General features: G+C 32.3%; 1 protein-coding gene across 1 annotated transcript; it reads left to right on the top strand.

The window, feature by feature from the left end:
* Positions 1–3,883: 3,883 nt before the first annotated feature.
* On the top strand, positions 3,884–9,494 carry LOC129293667 (protein CHAPERONE-LIKE PROTEIN OF POR1, chloroplastic-like). The gene is made up of 5 exons (XM_054931748.1): positions 3,884–4,097; positions 4,312–4,394; positions 7,909–8,291; positions 8,596–8,672; positions 8,749–9,494. Exons 1-5 carry the CDS (start codon positions 4,039–4,041, stop codon positions 8,897–8,899), a joined length of 753 nt encoding a protein of 250 aa, XP_054787723.1. The 5' UTR covers positions 3,884–4,038; the 3' UTR covers positions 8,900–9,494.
* The last annotated feature ends 8,962 nt before the right edge of the window (positions 9,495–18,456 follow it).

Raw genomic sequence — 18,456 nt, 5'->3', positions numbered from 1 at the left:
TGCCCGAAAGGACACTGTCCTTAAGAACTATTTCGGTACACCGGGTTGACGGATCAGTAGTTCCCCAGGATTAAACAAGCACTTCTTGCACAATGCAAAGGCACAGAATAGCAGCACTAACAGGAAAACTTAGATGAATGTAAAAGAGGAGGAGAAGAATGCCTCGAAAGCTCAAGAGGCTAACACTGATCTTGTCTAACCCATGGCTATATATAAGCTAAAGGTAGACATTGGGCCATTAATTTTGGATTAAACCCCATTAAGCATCGGTTACATGAATATAAAACACATTTAAGCATATGTCTGGAAACGTTAGGGGGCAAACACATTTAGGAATTTTAATTATCCATTTAAAAAATTTGATTAAAGGCCAAAAAGGCTTAATGGTTTGAATTCAAACTCCAGATAGCTAAAAAATGAGGTTTTTCAGAAAGGTCATGTAAATAAATAATTATTTATTTTTTATATAAATAATTCAATAAAAGAAACCCAGTGCCTCTTGAACTCGCACAGGGGGTGAATCAGCTGATTTTGATTGCGATTGCCCTAAATTGACCTGTCTCGTGTGCGCAAACTCACTTCTCCTTCAAACTCATTTTACTAGCCCACTTTATTTCTAAGTATTTATACACTAGGAGAGTTTTTCATTTAAGCAATGTGAAACTTTTGACACACATACTTTTGACACACACATAACATGATATGTTGTATATTAGATATGTGGGATGGTTATTCCTCACCATTGTACAAGAAACAAATATATATATATATATATATATATGGTTGGTGGGATGGTTATTCCCCACCAAGGATATTGGGATGTATTGGTGAAAAGTTTTGTAATAGTTGAAGTCTGGTAACATGTGGCTTGTGTAATGATTTGGTTCATTACCAAACTATTGAAAATTGGTGTTTCTTAACATATAGACTATGAAAGTGCATTCTTAATTATAGTAGTTTGTTTCTTTGAAAGTTAGTTTGTGAAAAACTCATGTGCGCCTTTTACTTCCCTTTTGTGCACTTTGTTGTTTGTGCCTCACTGAATCAGTGGTATACTCACCTCTTTACATTCATTATTTTACATATAAGTGAATAGTTGAGTAAAGTGCTCTAGTGTTAAACATTGTGGACAAATTAGGTAAGACAAGTTAGAATAAAGATAACATGAAATCTCATGATGTCGTGACTACTATGGAGAACTAGTGTCGTAGTAGCATGTCAGTTCGATAGTAACATCGAACGGTTATTTAATTGATATTAAAGTATTTATTCATTGATTTTGACAATTCTATTACTTTTATTTTAGTATTTTTTGCAAACCATGATTATGATTTTTTTAAAGTTTGTCTCTTTTAAAAGTTTTCATAAGTTTGGTTTAATGTAGTTGAGTTTTGTTCTAGACTAGCTAGGCCAAGTGAACTTGTGTTTGCTTAGCCTATGCACCGATCACGATTCAAATTTTCAGGTCGTGACACAATATATATATATATATATTTATATGTACATGTATATATATATATATGTGTGTGTGTGTGTGTGTATAACAAACGCTCGTAGAAACAAATAAGAATTATCAATCTAAATAAATAACTATAAAGTAAATAAATAATAATTCCTAACAATTATAAAAAAAATAAAACTAACTATGCATATAAACATAGTGTAAAAGGCATAAATTATTACTAAAACTCTTGACATGTAAGTTAAGTGTAATTTTCTCCATGCCTTTAATAGTTCTCTTACTTTTTCATATACTTCACATTGACTAAAAAACTCTATTTTTATGTGTAATTATATGAATATAATGGCCATGCAAGCTTCAAAATAATTAATAACAAATTTTAAAAGGATTTTAATAAAGCTTAATCAATGATATTATTTAAAAATAAACATAATATCCATATATGATTAAAAGATAGGGAAAAAATGTAAAGAAAGATCTTGTTGTAATTTTTTTTTTTGGGTTAAACCTTTTTCATGGATCTCTCACTCACTCTCATTATTTTTCCCTCCTCCCACCATGTTACCAAACAACTATTTATAGTGGGAGATTTGAGGGAAGAAATGGAAGAAGTGGTTGAGAAACAATTCACGACACCAGTTACTATTACACAACTCATAGTTACACAGTTTTTTATTTACCGCAAATTCATCTTTATCCAATTTATACTTTATAGTTCTTATTTTATTTTATTTATTTTATTATTTTTATGTCAAATCAACATTTTTCCTCCTTCTATCACGTCGGTGGCAACTTCACTTCTGCCCTTCTTTTCTTTCAGCCCCAAAACCATACTCATTTCTCTCTCCCTCTCCCTTTCTATTTCCATGTGGCAGCTCAACCCCTCCTTTAAAAAAAAAACTCAAAACTTAAAACATAAGAATTAAATACTTAACATTTTGATCAATGTCTTGCAAATTACAAGAAAATATGTGAATCTTTCCAAAATTTTAGAGGAATCCTATATTTATTCTTTATTTATTTAGGTATTATTACTACTACTTACATATATTGTATTACATTATACTATATCTATTTACTTATATAATCTCATATATATATATATATATATTTATTTGTATCAAAACATGATTATATTTGGAATATATATTTTTTATGATAATTTTTGCCCTGAAGGGTCTTACAGTGGACGATAGCCATGTTTCTATTTTTGCCCTAAAGGGTCTGACAGTGGACGATAGCCATGTTTCTTAATACATATGCTTTTTGTGTAGAATAGTGAGAAATTTCTCTCTTCCTTTTTTTTGGGCAGTGGCTTTAATCATTTCTTTTTGTTCATCATGAATTGTCTGCATTTGTCCTTCTTCTTTCTTCTTTGCTTGACACTCATCATTGAGGTGGAACCTCCTATTTCCAATGCTTTAATGGCTACCCTCGAGCATGCTCAAGCTCATCAACATTGCGGCTATTCGAAGTAGCAACAATGACTTCTCTTAGCCATGAAAGTTGAGCTTGAACAGCTACTCACAATTATACTCAATGACCCAAGTGTTAGCAAAATTATGGGGAAGCTAGTTTTAAGTCTTGCTGTGAAAGCCATGGAGGATGAGGATGAAGAAGCAGATGAAGATGATGATGGAGTAATTGGTGCTTCTGAGAGTGAGACAGAGAGAGGGAGGGAGGGAGGGAGGGAGGGAGTAGAAGAAGAAGGAAGAGCCAAAAGAATGGTGCTTCTATGTGTTATCACGGGGGGTTTTTTTTTAAGTCAAATACTTGGTCAATTAATAGACATTTACTTTGACAGATAGAAAAGTGCTAGACCTATGGTTTTTTTAGTTAATATAATTCTTTGCATAACATCATAATATAAAATACTTAGTAGCCATTAAAAAATAATTTATCATTATATTTGCACCTTTACCCTTGAATTTTACATAATTAACAAAAATTACATATTATATAAAATTCATGCCATTTTTTTAATAATTATACATTTTAAAAATGCTTTTCAGTGCCTCAGTCATAATGGGCTTTTGCCTTTATCACTGCTCTTTTTTTTAGGTGATACAGCCACTACTTCCTATTTAATAAATAAATAGGCAGTCGGTAAAGTTGGCAAGGGCTATCACTGGCATTCTTCAGAGCGAAGGTTTGAACCCTGGGGAGTAACAGATATCATAATTAATATGTCTTCAAAGAGGTCATCCCATCAATACCTCGCTACCATCGTAAGGTTTTCTCATGGGGAATTCAAATTAGTCTAGGGCAAGTAATAAACCTAGGATGCCCCAAGATACCGGATAGTTTATATAAAAAAATAAATAAATAGGCTGACATCAAAAATAAATGAATAGACTTTCAAGTCCCACTTTACAAGATTCTAGCCCAATCTCAGACCATATGCTCCTCATAAGCTTGCCCCACGCTCTATACAACGTGTGTTCATCGGATACCCTAACGGTCCCTCACCGATCTCATCGTCTGTCCAGCCGTCTCCATCACCTGCTCGCACCCCGACGACCATTCACTCTTCATCGTCCTCCCCATCTCCCTCTGATACCTCGTCGTCCATCAATATGGTTTCTCTTTGGCTCTCCAGTCCCAATTTCACCCCCGCTTTCCTGGGCCTGAAACTGTACTCCCCCCCCCCTTCTTACTTGATTTTTCTTGGCTATATATGCGCTTGAAATTTCATATTGGGATGCTGACTGATTTTATTATGTGATATAGTTATATGGGTGGACAAATAAGAAAACTTTGATTTTTTTCTTTTTTTGTGATTTATCACCCACTTGCCTACCCCGGGATTCTAATCTTTGTTTCCTTTGACTGAATTTGGTTGTCTTCAGGCCCTTCAGAGATAATGTAAGGAAGCTGACAACATTTAGCAATGTTTCATGTGTTAGATGTGCAGTGGATACACCATATGGAGGTATTGCCTTCTAATTTAAGACTAAAGACATATTAGTTCTACCATTTGAGGTTGGGGTTTGGAGTCCAGCATTGGAAATGCGTGTTTCTGAGTATTCAAGGGTGGTGTTTGCTGATTGGATAACATCAGTTTTATGTGTTTTAATAGCAAAGCATTACTTTGTGTGGGACTAGGTATTTGGATGGCAACCACACTAAATGTTTACCTGTAATCGTTTCTGTTCAAAATATGAATCATATCAACTCTACCACAAAAAACAAAAAACAAAAAAAAACAAAAAGAAAAAAGAAAAAAGAAAAAATCGCCGTTCGTAAAAAATTCTTGAAGCATGTAGATTAGTAGATGTATACTAAGCACTCAGGGCCGGGGAAATTAAAATTCCAATCATGTATATTGACATCTAGTTATAACTAGGTATTTGTAGTCATGAATTTTATGAAGAATTGGTCAATCTGTAGACTAGAAGTTGCAGGAAAGTTGTGTAACATATATGCTTGTTTAAACATATCCTGGTTGCATTCTCTTAATATCAATTCTTATTCTATTAGCTCCAATAGAGTTATTGTTTCTGTTTCCTTTGCTTATTTTACTTTTATTGAATGGATACTTAAAAGCAATGAATTTCTAGTCTTCTTGTCCTGCATCTTTTGATTCCCTACTCTTTTAGATGAGCTTAAGATCATTGGCTTTTATTTAAAATTAATTGCATTGTCTTTTCTTCCACTAGTTGCTAGTAAATGGTTCTTTGTGGCTAACAAGAAGAAGGGTGAAAGTATGCACCTGCTTCCTTTGAGTCTTGAATGGTAGAAAATTGTTTAAGATGACTTTGTACATATACAAAGGAGGCTGTGAGAGGTGCTGGTGAGGAGAGTGGAATAGATTGGCTTAAGTTTTGTAAAGAAGCGTAGGGGAATAATAAAGAAAACTTTCAATGAAGTTGTTGAATGAGACCTCTTAGTTAACAATATATCTAAAAATTTGTTTGTTGATAGAACATAATAACAAACAACAAACAACAACAACAACAAGCCTTTATCTCATTAGGTGGGGTCGGCTACATAGATTGCAAGACGCCATTGTGCTCTATCATTTATCAAGCTTTTAGGAATATTATTAATTAAGAGATCGCGATCAACAACTTCCAAGAGTGTTCTCTTAGGCCTTCTTCTACCTCTCTTAATCGGACTCAAAGTTATATGTTCCACTCTTCTCACTGGTGCCTCCCTTGATCTTCTTTGTACATGTCCAAACCATCTCAATCGATTTTCTACCATTTTTTCCTCAATAGGTGCCACCCTCACTTTTTCGCGTACGTGCTCATTTCGAATTTTATCTTTACGTGTATGTCCGCACATCCATCGTAACATTCTCATCTCTGCTACTCCAACTTTATGCTCTTGCTGTCCCGTTAGAGCCCAGTATTCACTACTATATAACATTGCCGGTCTGATAGCAGTGCGATAAAACTTTCCTTCAAGTTTATTAGGCACCTTACGGTCGCAAATAACTCCTTTAGCTTTTCTCCAATTAAACCACCCAGCTTGAATTCTATGTGAAATATCTCCACTGATTTCGCCATCATTTTGAATAATGGCTCCCAAATATCTAAACTTTTCCACTTGAGGTATAATTTGATCTCCCAATTTCACTTCCAAATTATTGTCAAATATTCCTTTACCAAATTTACAATATAAATATTCCGTCTTACTTCTACTCAGACGAAACCCTTTCGACTCCAATGTCCTCCTCCATAACTCAAGTTTGCAATTAACCTCTTCTCTTGTCTCTGCTATAAGAACTATATCATCCGCAAAGAGCATACATTTCGGGATTTCCTCTTGAATATGTTCCGTCAAAACATTTAAAATCAAATTGAACAAATAAGGACTCAGAGATGATCCCTGATGTAGTCCAATCTTTATAGAAAAATCTTTTGTTTGACCACTAGGCGTTCTTATACTAGTTTTTACCCCCTCATACATATCTTGTATGGCTTTAATATAAGCAATCCGTACTCCCTTTTTTTCCAACGCTTTCCAAAGCACTTCTTTTGGTATACGGTTATAAGCTTTTTCCAAATCAATAAAAACCATGTGTAGATCTTTATCTTTACAACGATACTTTTCCATTAATCTCCTTAGTAGATAAATCGCCTCTGTAGTTGATCTACCTGGCAGAAAACCAAATTGATTCTCAGAAATACTTGTCTCCAATCTCAACCTGTGCTCAATTACTTTCTTCCATAATTTCATTGTGTGGCTCATGAGTTTAATCCCTCTATAGTTAGTACAATTCTGAATATCTCCTTTATTTTTATAAATAGGAATTAATGTACTTCTCCTCCACTCATCAGGCATTTTCTTGGATCGTAAAATCACATTAAATAACTTAGTTAACCATCTCACCCCTTCTTCACCTAAACATTTCTACGCTTCGATAGATATACAATCAGGTCTGTTGGCTCTACCATTTGCCATTTTCTTAAGAGCTTCTTTTACCTCCTTATCACGTATTATTCGATAAAATGACAAATTTTGTTCTCCTTCACCAATTACTAAATCCTCCAAGTTACTAGATGAATCCTCTCCATCATTGAAAAGTTTAGAAAAGTAAGTCTCCCATCTTTTTTTAATTTCATCATCTGTAACTAAAATTCTTCCCTCTTCATCCTTAATACACCTTACCTGTTCTAGATCTCTTGATTTTCTTTCCCTACTCTTGGCAATCTTATAAATATTTTGCTCTCCTTCCTTCGTCTCAAAGTTCTTATAAAATTCTTCAAAAGCTTTAGATCGAGCTTCACCCACAGCTCTCTTTAGTTTCCTTCTTAGCCATATGGTACCTCTCCCAATTTTCCTCATTGTTACACAAATGTATGGCTTTAAAACAGTTCTTCTTATACTTGATTTTGTCCTGTACACTATTATTCCACCACCAAGACTCCTTATCTCTCAGACCAGAACCTTTCGATTCTCCCAAAACTACTTTTGCAGCCTCCCGTATCTTTTTAGCCATATCCTCCCATATGATGTTAGCACTTCCCTGGGATTCCCAAATTCCTTTATTCAAAAGATTTCGCTTGAAAATATCTTGCTTCTCACCTTTTAATTGCCACCACCTAATCCTTGATAGAACATAATAACATCGTGCAATTTATATAACTGACCTCATCTAGTAGAATAAGACTTATTGCTGTTGTTTCCTTTGAGTCTTGGACTGTTTAGCACTCACATTCATGGTCATTGGTAGGGGTGGAAGTGGGTAGGGTTATTCATGAGCCACTTTGGCTTAGCGTGTTGAATGCATTGCAGCAGTTGAAGATTTTTGTCAACTTTTTGGTCTTTTAATGTTGCTTGATAGCTAAAGAGTCAGTTGAATGTAATTATATTGAAATTCATCTAAACACTTTAATTTTTCTATTTTAATACTTATCTATGGTTGTCTATGCTTCCTTTCCTTATTGGATTAAAATCATGATATGTACATACATCTATATATATTCTCTTCATTACAGGCAATGTCCAGAAGTTTCCTCGAACCAGTGTTTGGGATCCTTACAAGCGCCTTGGTATAAGCCATGATGCTTCTGAGGAAGAAATTTGGGGATCAAGAAATTTTTTGTTGCAACAATATGCTGGACATGAGAGAAGTGAAGAATCTATAGAAGCTGCATTTGAAAAAATACTGATGGCTAGCTTCAGGCAAAGGAAGAAAACAAAAATCAATCTGAAAAGCAGATTGAAAAAGAAAGTAGAGGAGTCTCCACCTTGGGTTCAGAACTTGCTCAACTATGTTGAACTTCCACCAACTGATGTTATCCTAAGAAGATTGTTCCTTTTTGCCTTTATGGGTGGCTGGAGTATTATGAATTCTGCGGAGAGTGGACCTGCTTTTCAGGTTTGTTTTATATTTCATATTTGTATAATTTGTGTATAACTCCTAATTAATAAAACTTGCTTTTCATATGCGTATTTGTGTGTAATTTTTAACTTGTGCATAATTTTCTCAAATAACACCATTACTTTTTTCCACTCGAAAGACAAAACAAACATGGCGCTTCTCTGATAAAAGAATTGTAGAACTATAGACTTTTTGGGTGTGCGTGTGTGAAATGGGACTAATCACATCAGATTGTTAAAATCCTTGTCAGAATCCAGAATCTGCTATATGCGTGTGCTTGTAACTTAGTCTGTTGCTGTAGGTGGCAATCTCTTTGGCAGCATGCATATATTTTCTTAATGAGAAAACGAAGAGCTTGGGCAGAGCATGTGTAATTGGGTGAGTTGGAAGAGAATAGAAACTCATGGTTCTCCTTTTGCTTGCTTCTGTCTGTCTAATTTTTGTTAAAATGTAGATTTGGAGCTCTTGTAGCTGGCTGGGTCAGTGGTTCACTGGCGGTGCCAAATATTCCATCTATGTTGCTTCCCCCAATCTGGACGCTCGAGCTTTTAACGTCTCTAGTGGTTTATCTCTTCTTGTTCCTTGCCTGTACTTTTCTCAAATGAGGTGGCGACCACAACCAGGCTCTCAACTAGTTCACTTCCCAATCATATACTGCTGCATTGGATATGTCCACCTTGGATGCAACAAGGAATGCAAGCCAGCACATGCTATGGAGAGAGAGCGACCAAAATAACAATTCTAAGTAAACGGTCAATTTACTACATTCAGAAAGACGAGAGGAAGAAAGCATCAGAATTGTAATCCTAGCAGCAAAAATAGCGAGTTCCTTTTTTTCAGGTGAAAAAAAAAAATAACAAGAGCATCTAAGTCTTCCATATCAACTTCATTTGAAAAAGAGCGAGTTTCCTTCAGGAAAAAAAATGAATCAACCAGCATACAAGTCTTCTAGCTCAGCAAGAAAGCATCAGAATTGTAATATTTACTTTCTGTTCCACTCTCTTCTTAAGTAGGTTGTGTGGGAGGAGGGGGTGGCGGCGGCAGTGCCTGCATTTTTTTCCTGGGACAGCCTGACTCAATGAAGGGACGAAATCACGGCATTTTAGTTATTGTCATTTCAATCTTATTTATATTCAAGTCGCCTGAGACCTGTGAACTATTTATGAATTTGGTGGAACTTGGGAGTATTTATAATGGTTATGGGAGACCTGATAGATTTTCCAAATAAAAATTAAGAAAAGAGAATCCTCCTCCCACGCCACATTTTGTTTCCTTTGGAAAAGTACAAAGAGGAGGTACAAGCATTAAATGAGATGGCAACAGCTTAATAGGATTGACGGGGTCAAAGCTCCATACTAAATGAGACGTGAGTGCAGAGTCCCAGAGAATTGTACATATTAAAGGAGAGAAATTGTTAAAAACAATGCACGGTAAAATTATTTGAGTAAAAGGATCAAAATTCTTCAAATGAATTAAGCTCCTTGGTTATTTGTTCAGAAAAAATTTTTAAAATTATTTATTCTTATTAAATGTATCCAGATTTTCGATCATTTTTCAAATTTACCCTTTCTCAATCAAATTGAATAAATTAGTATAGTCATTCTTCTCAACACTAAATTCGTAAAGTATTGTTTCTCTGAGAGTTAAGAAAAACAAATATTAATACTTCTAGGCTGTAAAGTATGACCGGAGGAAATATTTAATTGTCTTGTTTTTTGAAAAAATAAAAATAACCCTGATCCCTGCTACAAAAAATTCACTGCCATTGTCAATTGTCTACATCACAAGCCGCTGGCTTATTCTTGCTTGCTTATATTGGGCAAGTAGCTGTTGCGTGAAGTCATTGTAATGTGGGTTAGCTCTTGCATTTTCAGTGGTCACTTCCCATTTCCTTGCATCTTGTATTCTATTTTCAGTGGATACAATGAATTTCCTACAGCAACTATTGCACTACTATTTTAATTATTATTATTTTTATTACATACATGTATCATTTTATTGGAGTCAATCTTATTCAAAATATGATCAGATATTAAATGAAGGAACTTCTCTCACATTTTGAGTCTTAATGGGCTTGATTAAATTTCATTGGGTTTACTTGACAATTTGGGTTGGCTCAATAAGGCTGGGCTAAGCACCCTTTAGCCTCTTGTGTTTCGGGTTTGAGATATGCATTTAACTCTCAAATTTTAATTCAAAATTTATCGTGTGTGTGTGTGAGTGCGCACGCCACATCAAGTAGTGTGTAGAGGAGAATTTAGAAAACAAATATGTCATGTCAAGTAGTTTAATTACAAGAATTTAGAAAACAAATATGCCATGTCAAGTAGTTCACTTACAAGGAGCTATTGTTCAAATATCTCATAATATCTCTTAGTTTTGCAAGGGTATATTTAAACCCTCCAACCTTATTAAAAAGTATCTTTCTTACTATAATGGTATTGGAAAATCTATTTGTCTCTCTCATGAGTGTTGGTAGAAGCAAAACAATAGGGATATAGCTAGAGAACTTTGCATTTCTAAGATCTTTTAACTTAATAATTGCAAACTCATCCCCTTGGGTGGTAGCTAAGTGAAATTCTTTTTTCATTCACAACCTTTATACTAGGGATGATGCAAATTTAATCTTGAAAACTCTTATCTCTTTCACTAAATTGAAAGATTCTTTTATCTATGAACCTAGCATTCACACTGTCAAGAAGGGCTTTCAAAAAGTACCCATTTCAACTCAAGATAATACTTTATCTAAAGAAAGCATTTGGAGCTTTATTTGGAAGCTTCATCTTCCATTTAAAATTCTCCTTTTCAATTGTAAGCTTGTTCATGAGGCTATCCTAGGGGGACATATTATGAAAACATCATCTTAATTTCACTTTGCAATGTGTTTTTGGCTGTGATTTTTAGAGCCTCTCAATCACATCTTTTATGATTGTCCTTATATTAGAGTTATTTGGTTTCATTCTATGTTTATACGCTCCTCTGATTTCTTAAATAGGGGGTTTATTTCTTGGATCTTACATATTTCTTGTGAACTCCACCATGATCAACAAGATCAGCTCTTAGAAATTATATTTTTTCTCACTTGACATGGTTTTACAAAAATTAAGCTTTACATACAAGAAAAATTACTCTTGCGGATCAGGTTATTTGTCAATTTCAAGGACAATATTTTTTTCTCACAAATGCTTGCAATTCGAAGAATATTTATAGTACAGGATAAACTAATTGTCATAGATTTCAAGAGGAAAGATTTGTATTATTTTTTTTTGTTGCTTTGGCCTTATATTCAACCCGATCTTCTTATTTGGAGAACGAAGCTCCACTTATTCAAGAAATGGAAAAAAAAAAAACCCCATTGTGCTGTTCATTTGTCTCTCAATGGTGAAGGCTGTATTGAAGTGATTTTCTACAAATATGAAACTATATTTCCCCAAATTTTCTTGACTTACTATTTTCAAGCTCTCCTGCCTTGGATTTAGAATTTTGCACGAAGGCTCTTTCAAGATCAGTCAAATCTGGGAAATTTGCATGTTTGGTACAATAAGGAAATCTGCTTCTTCCCTACACGAAATCACCTCTTTGATCACGATGTCCTCAGGCTCTCTTACACGATTTTAACAGTTGTAAAACTAAGAAGATTGGTCCCAATATTTCTGTTTTTCCCGCCTTTACTTTTCCTAACCGTTCAATTAATTATGTTTTAACGTCATCCTTGTAGCTACTTTTTCTTTTTTATTTGGTAATATATTTAACTTTTTACCCCAAAACAAAAAGTAGTTCGGTTATAGTTTTATAAATGTGTGGACTTCATTCTTATTCTAAAATTTGTTGTTCAATATCTTTACATCATATCAATATACAAGGGATTCATTTTTTTTTTTTCATAAATATCCTTCTATTAGACATATTCATATTTGAAATACGATCAGATACTAAATACAAGAACCTCTCCCAACATAAATTTGAAATATTAATTCACTATATTATAAATTACTAGTCTATTTTGCTAGATTTAATTACGTTGGTCAAGGCATCTGAATTTTTATTGTAATACACAAAGCCTTTTTAAATTTCCCTTCATGTCCCATCACCATTCATGCAGCTTAAATCAATATTTGAGAAATCAAGTGGGAAGTTCATAGATTGAATGGGTAAACATTTTTTTTTTTGCTGCCTAAGATATTCCCACAATAGACAGCCATAAAACTAATCCCTTGAAAAATTTGAGCATCATTTAAAGGGTTATCTTCTCTCAAATAATGTTCTTCCATACACACCTCCAAAAATCAAACTTTAAAATGATACTTTAAGGGTCCAAACCATTACTATCTATGCTACATTCACTTGGTATGTGGGTAAACATTGGAGTCTCTTCTTATTTGCATGGCGGATAATTAACATGGGCTTTTACCATTATAGGGCAAAATTTGATATACTTATTCCTTTTCCATTAATATGCTCTCTCCTATCCATAATATAAAATATCTTTTAAAAATATATTTTTTATTGTTAATATAAGACACGTGGAGTATTATTTATTATATTTTTAATTTTTCTTTTATTATCAATTTAATTTTATGCCTTATTTTATATTGTATATATCTCTTTTCCTATTTTTAATAAAAAATTAGAAAAATTATTTCAAAACCTATTTAATAAATTAACTATTATTTATTAATTTTAGTAGAATAGTCGAAAGCATGTTATGAGTACATGCAAGCCAATTGTTTTATGGACTAAAAGTATGGCATTGCTGATTAATAAAGTGCAAATTAATACACATGTAGAGATCAAAGGTTTGTTTGGCAACCTATTCTGAAAATTCAAAACAAAAAAAAATGTTTGGTAGCATGTCTTCAAAGTATTACAGAGAATAAAAAACTAAATATTATTATGGAGAGTAAAAAATATAAATATCTTTTAATGTTTTAAGATTATTATTCTGAAAAACTAAAAAAAATACTTATTTTTATTATTTTTTCTTTAACACATATTTTATAAAATATTAATTTTTAAAATAATAAAATAAAAATAGTTTTAAACAAATCTTAACCCCCTCTTGAACAGGGGAGCTAAATGATATGGGGAAAGCATCAAATGTGATGGTGACACGACTGACGTACTCCATCCGTTGCTGTCTACTAACTCCCTCAATTCATTGCAATTGCCTTTTTTTGGGAAAAAATTATTGATGTTGTAATATATCTTTGGGAAAGTGACAGTAAGATTCCAAATGATGGATCCAAATCCTCTCACCAGCATTTTCCTCATTGTCTCTCAGCTCTCAACTATCGAACTCATCCAAATGTCTCATGCTTTGCCACATTATTCCATGTGGAAATAACTTAATTAAAAAAAATCTTTTACCCTATAATTCACCAATGTGTTGACCCTGATTACAAAGAAAGGATAAGGGGTCTACAACCAGAAAGCCAAGGAGAGCTATGGTTTGGAAAAGAGAATTAGACCTAAAGTGAAAAAGGAAGAATTAAAAAAAAGAAGCCAAAAACTCCTACCAAACCTCCTACCCAAATTTTTGCCTTATCACAAACTCAGGAACCTAAAGTTCAACTTAAGGAGTTTGTGAAGAAGCTAAGCTCTATTTAGATACCCAAGAACCTGTCTTGTTAAAGAAACCTTGAAGCAGTGTTCTTTTTGCGTCTTTTATGTCAATTTCTATCTTTATTTGACATTTATAGCTTTTTGAATTGCCTTCTATTTCATTTGACTCTTTAATTCTATGTTATACAAGTGCTCACTATTGAGATTTCTCAATGTGCATATTCTATTCTTTATCTGATTATGTTTTTATTTGCTTAAGGGAGGGTTAAAAGCTCTCCTTGTACTAATCTATTGCATCTAATTTTCCCATCATCTAAAAGAGAGAGAAAAATTGAACCTTGGTTATGATAATTACAAAAATAGAGAAGTTTGTTTTTGCAACTAAGTGTTATTACCCAATTTAAGGAAATGAGGTGTTTATGTGTAAATTCTTTGAATTTCCTTACCCTTAATTCATTTCTATTAGATATAATTATTTGAATTATTTTTTGTCCATGAATTGGTTCAGCTTGAATTAAATTGATTTAAATCTATTGCTGAATTTATTCTTGGACATACCAATATATGTCATTCATACTAGTATGTCAATATCCTACCCGAATGTATCTCTTCTTCCAAATGTCTTAGTCTTATTTGATTTTGACACTTCTACTAGTATGTATGAACTTCTATTAAAAGATGTTATTCGTACCCAAATGACTAAGCCTACCTTGTGTATGATACTTCTATTGGTATGTTGAACTCCTGCCCAAATGTCTCACATCAACCTAAATATCCAACTTCCTACCCAAATGTCCTACTTGATTCATAACATAAAATTTCTTCCGGTATATCTCTGTTCTACCCAAGTGTCTCTTTCCTACCCAAATATATTTAGAGCTACCAGTATGTGTTCAAGAATTAATGTCTTTTACGTAAATGATTTTAGTATAACTCTCTTCTACCTCTATAAAACTCTTCACAATCCACATCAAAGCATTCATACTTCTACTGGTATGTCATTAAAAATTTTAGCTTTGTATTTTGTAATTTGGACAAAGCATCCCGAAAGCTTTTCTAATATATAATCTTTTTTGCTTTCAACTCTTGTGTTTATTTTCTTATCATTCTAGAATACTCTTAAATACAAACATAGATGAAATCAAACTCCTATTTGTTCCTTGATTCATCCTTTCTACCCATATGACTTTGCTCTATCATTATTACTTTTCTTTTATCTTTTGTCAAAACATTTAATACATATAGCTATTACTTTCCTAAAGATGCCAACAACATGCAAACCCTTCAAAAAGCACTGTTTTATTGCCTTAAACAATGAAAAACTCATAGGAAATAGAGATAAAGTATTTAACGGCAAACACACAAGTCTAATGGATCTATTTCAAGAATCAATTATAAATACAACTCATTTATGAAGCGGGAAGTTAGTGAAGTTAATTGAGCCAACTATACGCATTTATTCTCTAACAACTTTATGATATTACATTCATTATTCTAAAAGCTTCATTGATTGCATATTCACTCTAAAGAAAGTTTTATTATAGTAGTGATTTATTATTGAATTCACTTTGTCCATCATTATATTTTACTCTTGAGACAGAGTAATTTAAGCTCGAAAAGCTTGAGAGAATTTGTAATAATCTTTGTAAGGGAGAGAGTTTCAGACTTAGTACAAAGTCTATATTGAACTAAGACAATCAAGAATCCATTTTAATGTTGGTTGATATAGTTAAAAATCTTAAGGGTGCCTTGGAGATTGGACATAGGCCCAAGTGGATACAGCTGAACTAAGATAAACTCTATGTGCAAAACTTCTTTTCTCTTCACTCAGCATTATTCAATGATATCGTTCCTCCCTTATACTTATATTTGCTTAAATTGTTTTAATTTTTAATTAGCCCAATTCATCTCCCTCTTGGATGGATTTTACACAATGTAGATATTTTTTATAACAATGATTCAAAATAAATTTTTTTATTTTTTTTTTAAAACTTGTTCTAAAAATTTACTTTCAAAGATATTTTTAACACAAAGTTTAAATATGCCACCTTGTAGGTCCCTACAATCCTATTTACTTATTTTAATATTTTAATAAAATTTAGGGTTAAAATGCATTTTTTTCTTCTATATTTTCCTTCAAAAATTGTGCACCCTATACTAATAAATGTGGTATTTTTTTCTCCTAAATTATTTTTTAAAAGAGCAAAAATCCTCCGTCCATTAGTGATATGTTAATGGAGGGGGATTTTTGCTCATATGTTAAAGGAGTAGAAATAAATTAGGAGAAAAATACCCTACTTGTATAGGATGCTTAGCGTTTCTCGAAGGAAAGCACATAAAAAAAATACACTTTAATCCCTTGAAATGTGCAAATGACAATGAAATTTTATAAAATGTCATGATTCTTCTCAAGTCCTTATGGACCTTTCAGACATTAATGATTTTTTGTGAAAAAACTAAAATACCCCCAGTTTAAAATTAAAAAAATAAATATTAGTAACTACTCTAGTTTAAGCAATAATTACTTTTCTCTTAATAATGACTAAAATAGAACAACTAGTTACTACTTTCCTTGTGCAAATTTTTGATTTACTGAAGTCCAAGTGTTGTAAATATTCGTGATTATGTTAGTTTAAAAAATGATTACTTCTTTTCTGGCAATGACCAAAATGGAACAAGAAATTACAACTAAAATAGTCACTAATATTTACTTTTAGGTTAAAGTGCATTTTTATCCATATATTTTCTTTTAAGAAGTATTAGGCATCCTGTATTAATAAATGAGACATTTTTTCCTAAATTATTTTTCAGAGGAGAAAAAATCTCCCTCTGTTAGTGATCTTTTAATGAAAGGGGATTTTTACTCCTTTGAAAAATAATTTAAAAAAAAAGTTCACTTATTAAAATTAGATGGCCAGTATTCTTCAAAAGAAAATACAGGGATACAAATATAATTTTACCCTAAAGTTTGCTTATAAATAATTTGATTATATCAAACTAGCCATGCAGGGACATTGGATGCATAATTAAATTTTATTAAAATATTAAAATAAGTAAATAAATTTGCAAGACAAAGAGTCCGGCACATTAGAAGTTTGGTCTGGCCTATTTAAGAAAAAACTGTTTAGAAATTAACAAAATCAATTTTTAGAACTGGTTTTGAAAACAAAAAATTGGGGAAAAAAACTTCTTGCCTATTAAACTATTCGATGTCCCTGCGGCTTGTTTGACATAATTAAATTATTTATAATTAAATTTTATTAAAAATATTAAAATAAATAAATAAGCTTGCAGGGACCTGTAATATGATCTATTTAAATTTTAGGCACCTATTTAGTAAAAAAATTTGAAAAATATCTGCCAATAAATTTTTTAGAACAAGTTTTATTATAAAAAATAAAAAACCAATTTGAATCACCATTAAAAAAACATATCCAGATTGGTGTGAAACATAGGGTGAAGAATTATTATTTTTTAAATTACACTATTACAACACGGGATGGTGAGGTAAAGCATGAGACATTGGATAAGTTGAATGGCCGAGATGTTGGTGTTGCTGAGGAAAACGCTGATGACAGGATCTGAATCCTCCAATTGATCGGTTTAAATCCAACTACATCCCAATACATTTTGAAATGCCAGTAAAGTTCCAAATATTTAATGGTGTGCTTGAATTAATGGGGATTTTAATTTGGATTTGCACTAGATCCTTCATTTAAATGCACAAAAATTTATGAATTTGAATATGATCCAAATCCAAATCCATTTTAAATTATAATTTTAAATTTTCTCTGTGTCATGGTCACTTTAAATCCTAACCATTTCAAATAATTTATTCTTTTTTGTATTTGACTATCAATACAATGACCCTATATGTTTTCTCATCTTTTGTTCAATTAAAAAATAAAAACAAACTTATTATTTTTAATGTTTTATTTTCATTTTAAATTTTAATTTATCTCTCTTCTTTATTTGAAATATGTTTAAACAACACAAATAAAATATTTTAAATATAAAAATTTCAATGTGAAATTTAAAATACAAGATTTTAAATGTAAAATTCAAATCAAAATCTATCAATCTAAACGTTGCCTGAAATCAATTTGGTCTTGAAATGACTTGAATGCCCTTTTGATGCATTTTCTTCCCTCCTCCTTCCAATGGGGTCATCTCTCTCTATCCAATTCCAACTCCAACTCCATTCCTTTTTCCCTGCACTTTTTTTTCTGCTGACTATATCCTTCTTGCATTCGAAGTGATCATCAATTCTTCTGCATTTAAGGCTGTGTAAGCATTTCAAGATGTAGGCTATTGTACTGTAACTGTTTTTTTTATTATTTTCTTGTTCATGTGATTTTTCTGTAATTCTGATTCGAGGAAAGGTACATAATGACTGACTTGAACAATTGTTCGAGTTTTGAAAAATATGCAAATTCGCTTCTTTAATTTGTAAGTGTTTTGCAAGTAATTTGCAACTCAGATGGTTCCAATTTCTAATAGGGAGTGTATTAAAAATCAACTTGAAAAGTTGTTTAAGATTTTCAGAGATTTGCAAATTGCTTTCCCAAAATTGCAATAGGTTTATGAATAATTTGTTAAT

The sequence above is a fragment of the Prosopis cineraria genome, unplaced genomic scaffold (genome assembly GCF_029017545.1).
Source record: "Prosopis cineraria cultivar Desert tree isolate PC_DT_omini unplaced genomic scaffold, ASM2901754v1 PC14, whole genome shotgun sequence".
Classification (NCBI taxonomy): Eukaryota; Viridiplantae; Streptophyta; class Magnoliopsida; order Fabales; family Fabaceae; genus Prosopis; species Prosopis cineraria.
The sequence above is the reverse complement of the archived record's forward strand: the minus strand, read 5'-3'. Positions and strand labels throughout refer to the sequence as shown.